We start from the raw sequence: 5,125 nt of genomic DNA, 5'->3' as shown, positions 1-5,125 counted from the left end.
CAGATACTCTCCATCATGTGAATGCTGACATGTTAGGTTGGTGGCTCTGTGAGAGACAGCTTCCATCTGGTGGATTAAATGGTGAGTTAGAGAGAGTTAGCAGAAACCCATATTGGCCATTTCATGTCATATTGGCCATTTCTGAGTTGCTTTCTGTCTCTGTGTCAAAACAAGGCTTTGCACAAAATTATACATTTGAAAATGTGTTTCACCAAGACATCCATTTTCATGCAAATCAAAATTATTTTTATATGAAAAGATTTGCACGTGGACTCATTTTGGAACAGAGGCAAAAGGGAGTTAAGAAATGGCCTATTTAAATGGGCTTCTGTGATGAACAAGGCACAAGTCTGATGCAAGTGCTTAGCACATTGCACTTGCAAGATCTTGGGAGGTTGAGAACTGTGAAAGTACTGAGTGTCCTCAAGTTTGGTTTGTTGTTTGCAACCTACAAAAATGCAATCCAGATAGGTGAAAACCTCAAGGTAGAAATACACTGGGAAAGCAGTAAATAGCAAAACAAAGGATGGTTCAGACTGGGGATTACCCCTTACTGATTGGGGAAAAACAATAGATCGTTTTCACGTGGCGTCATCACTTTCTAAAATCCAAAACGAAAGAGCCACCAAAGTTTTGTCCTCATCAGGCACAAGAGGCGGTATATTTATATCTGTTTACAATTTTACAGCTCAATAGCGTGCTTCGTTTGGATTCCAGAGTATTTTGAATTTTAAGGGTTATGGAGGTGCGTGACACAAGGCTATGATCGAGTTTGTCGAAAAACATATACTTATCCCATGATTTTGAGCCTTTTTAGAAGTTAAAGCATTAGGAAAAGTGCTTATGTAAATGCTTGTTTGATCAGGACTGATAATCAGTCGCCTAGATAGCCAAAGTAAGTTCCAGATGTTTACACTATTTTCCGGCCGCCATATTGGTGTACCACGGAGGTACACCAACATGGCGTTTTCATACTGGGCTCTTTAAATATTGGCGAAACATTTCGACGAATATCTGAAGTTTGGGGAAACGCACAGGCCTAAAACTTGGAGAAGTGGCTTATTTAGTTATCTTCTATAACATCATAATATCATAGCTTTTTCCACTGGATGGTTTTCGATTTATTTTTTTATTGCGTGACAGTGAAAACGATCTATAGGTCTATTTTAGAGCATATTGCACTACTGTTTTGATCAAGTTTCGAGCCAAACTCTCAAAATCAAAGCGAAGGAACAAGCAAGGATTATGCTTATTTTAGAAGCCTGGAATTTACGGTCAATTGTTCGCAGATTTAGAAGTGATATTATAAGTGATCCCTGCTTCAAAGGTACATTCCCCATTGAAAATTTTAAATTTTTCAAGATCTTTCAAGGGACTCTGGTAGTTAATCATGTCATGTTCTTATGAATCCATTCCAGGCCGACCGGAGAAACTTCCTGATGTTTGCTACTCGTGGTGGGTGTTGGCATCGCTCAAGATTATCGGCAAATTGCACTGGATCGACAAGGTAAAAAACAAACAAACACGGCAACAACCGAAGCTTTTACTCTGATAGTCGAATGCTCGAGATGATTATGAATTTGATTAGAAATTTTGCGCCAAGTGCTGGAGTGGATGAAGTTATGTTTGTTGTCAATACAGTGTTTTTAGCTTTAAATTCGCAGGAAGCTTGTCAGAAAACTTGTCGACGTTGTCACAAAGATGTTCATAGTTCGTCTCAGTCTTTCCCAATCATAACAATCTTCGTTCGTTTATGGTTTATTATCATGTCTTAAATGTTTGCGATTTTAGTATACTTTCAATGTCAGTTTTTCTTTGATTTCAGAGTTAATTTTGTGCAAGTCACGAGTATATAAAGGGAAATTGCGATTTCTCAAAGCACTGAAGGCAAAAGGCCATGCCATGGGAACGAGGTTGCTCAAAGTAATCGTTGCCCTTGAAAGTTCGAGAGATCGAAAGTCCACCGTCTATCTTTTCTTTCGTTGTTTCAGGACAAATTACGGAGTTACATTCTTGCCTGCCAAGATGAAGAAACAGGAGGATTTGCTGACAGACCTGGTGATATGGTAAGGCTGCGGAAATAATCTTCAAAATGTACTCAATTTAGAGAATTTTTCAAACAGTTAAACATTTAAAAGGACCAGTTATTTAGACGTGGTTTTTGGAGAACGTTAGCGACAAAAAGCTTCACCATCCCGTTAACAAGCGAGAATGGCCAGCAACGATTTCGATATTGGGTAACCTTTGGTATTGCCTTGCTATTCTTTGAAATTTAAAAGGATTCTCTTATCTGTTTTGTTTCAAGTTTGAATTTATCGCAGGTTAGTTCGAATGATTTGTATTTCATCAATTGAAGGGAAATTCGTTGTCTTTATTACACATTCCAGTATGTAGTAATGTCGGTAGTCGCACTGTTTATTTGTCCGTCCAAACTGGTCATCAACTAACGTCCCGTTCACACTACGTCCACGCTAATCCGTCACGAAAACGGGGCCTTTCGAAAACGCCCTTCAAAAAACGCCGGCTTTGCGTTTTAGTGTGGACGGAAATATTTTTGAAAACGGAGCTTTTCGAAAACGATGACGTCATGATAGTCATGTGATTTCCTGACCGAGTTTTCCTCAAACACATTATCCAGTATGACCGGTGACTGTTGAGTTTTCAAATTCTCCGGCGTAGTGTTGTCGGGGTTTAAAATCACGACTAGAAGGTTTGAAAAAAAAAATACAATAATAATAATAATAATAATAATAATAATAATAATAATAATGATAATGACAATGATGATGATGATGATGATGATAATAATGATAATAATAATAATAATAATGATAATGATAATAATAAAGATATACAAAACACGAAGTTTGTCGTATTACAGCGGTACGATTTTGTCAAATTCAAAATAGTGACGTGCGACGTGTAATGAACTAAATGATAGCCCAAATTTTCGTATTGTTTGAAGTGGTTTTTCCCTTTGACTGTAATGATGTTGTCAATCCGTCTGTTTTCTTTGGCAGGTCGACCCTTTCCATACACTGTTTGGTTTGGCCGGGTTAGCACTACTAGGATCATCCGAGGTTAAACCGGTTAATCCAGTTTACTGCTTACCTGAAGAGACAATCGAAAGTTTAAAAATTCGACCTGAATTGTTGGGTTGAGTGTTGTTAAGTTTGCTGGCTGTGCATGGTCACGTACGACAAGAATTAAGAACCAGTGACAGATTCGAGACAAATTGTTAACTTTACTGCCTGTACATGGTCACCTACGACAGGAATTAAGAACCAGTGAGGGACTCGAGAGAAATTGCGCCAGAAATTTGTCAGTAGAGCAAACAACACAATGAATGAGTGAATTAATAACCTCAATCCACCAGATGGTTACGGACACTCTTATATTAAAACCTAACTTTCAATAAGAACGTCAGGGTTGAGAAAGCCTAGCTACAAATTTAAGAATGTATTACAAGGCAGGAATTTGAGTGAGGGCTATATTGTTATTTTTTACCTTCTCTTAAAAGTCTTGACAAGTGAGATTCAAGCATAAAACAGGCTTTGCCAGTCAAATCTAACCTTGGAACAACATTGTTATCACTTGACAGTGACACCAACGTGTGTAAGTACAATTTGAATGTAGAAGTCGTAGCATGCAAAACAGTTGGTAATTAGTAATTATTCCACGAGCGCGCGTTGGATTTGAGATGGTAATTGCCAACGAGGCGCTAAGCCGAGTTGGCTATGATCATCTCATATCCAACAAGCGCGAGTGGAATTATTGTTTTATTAAAAACGCCTCCCAAAATATAGAAAACTAGTCTGAAATAGAAATAAAAACGCCCCAAACCACGCGTACGCATGCAGAGCATGGTATAATGGCTCATAACCTATGATGGCTAAGCCACTGAAAACTCTCGAATTGCATTATCATGATCCAATGATCCAGTTTTTAAATAATTTAAGTTACCAGTAGTTAGAATTCCCGCAACTTGTTCCAGTTAGTTTCTTTTGGCTGAATATCGAAAGAAAACGTTCAAGTAACGCGAAAATAAGAAAAGTTCACAATCGTAGATGACGTTTTTCAGAACATCAGTGGTGTTAATGTCGGAGTCAACCAGGAACGGAACAGCAAAAATCTCAGCACCAAACGAATCTTTGGAAATGGCCGATTGAAACTTTGAAAGGTCTTGAATATACTCTTGACGTCTTTTATCAATACTCAAAGATTCATTGCCAAGAAAACTTCAATGCAAACAATCAATAAGTGATCAAACGTGGTACTGGCGACCGTTGGGACTTGCTATGGGCGTTGCTGCGTACAAAATTATATCTACCGGTGAAAGCAAAGAGTGAATCAAATCGCTTCAACAATAGCATTCCCAGCATAATAGTTCTTTTTTCCAAACCTTCTAGACTTTCCGAGTGGAATGCGGTCTTAAAGGATCAATATTAGAGAGCTTAAGCAATGACGACCGCGACTCCGAGAGCAACGCCTAGAAAAAAATGGATTTATATTTTACCTTTGAATTTCGCAACCGTCTACTAGGTCTGTCCAGTGCGCATATTGGTCTAAGAACTTGCTCAAGCTAGAAAATACGAGAAATTAGCCGCCGTCGTTTGCGTTCTCCAAAATAATGCAAAACGATTTGTAACGAACGCGCACAGTCATTGTTCTTCTCATTAAACCTTTTATTTAGTGGCGTTCTCGTTGCCGTTGCCATCGTGGTTTCCTTAAGCTCTCTAATAACTTCATCTAGCTTTGGTGAAACTCTTCAAGCTGGAATGCTACGAAAAAAGGGTGAAAGAGGCTGAACTTGTAAAAATGGTGTAGGAGAAGGTGCTTATCAGAAGAGGGAAGATGCCAATCTCGTTCATCGATTTTAAGAAAGCTCAGACATATACTTACAACTTTGAAAGCATCCATTACAAATGAATGTTATGCTTATTTGTTTGGCTTTGTTACTTGCAGTCCGCGTCCACACGCAAGGATACCATTCCATTCAGCAATTACAAACATTTGTTCACAAGCGGCGGGCAAAAACATAACTTTCACTCTATTGAACACTTCCAAACGTCTCTCACCCCCACCAACCCCCTCCCTATTTCTGTATGTTTTCTTCTACCATAAA

General features: G+C 38.6%; 1 protein-coding gene across 1 annotated transcript in view; it reads left to right on the top strand.

The window, feature by feature from the left end:
- Positions 1-4,941, top strand: part of LOC110064667 (geranylgeranyl transferase type-2 subunit beta-like) — an 8,542-nt gene extending 3,601 nt beyond the window's left edge. Inside the window, exons 7-10 of the mRNA XM_020771750.2 lie at positions 1-81; positions 1,419-1,507; positions 1,992-2,066; positions 3,021-4,941. The exon at positions 1-81 is cut by the window's left edge and continues 31 nt beyond it. Coding sequence (XP_020627409.2) covers positions 1-81; positions 1,419-1,507; positions 1,992-2,066; positions 3,021-3,161 — 386 coding nt within the window. The 3' untranslated portion in view covers positions 3,162-4,941. The remainder of the gene's footprint in view (positions 82-1,418; positions 1,508-1,991; positions 2,067-3,020) is intronic.
- Positions 4,942-5,125: the final 184 nt, after the last annotated feature.

This window comes from Orbicella faveolata, unplaced genomic scaffold, assembly GCF_042242905.1.
Source record: "Orbicella faveolata isolate gen_17 unplaced genomic scaffold, um_ofav_v1 contig_36, whole genome shotgun sequence".
Lineage (NCBI taxonomy): Eukaryota > Metazoa > Cnidaria > Anthozoa > Scleractinia > Merulinidae > Orbicella > Orbicella faveolata.
Note: the sequence above shows the minus strand (reverse complement) of the source record. Positions and strands in the feature narration are given on the sequence as shown.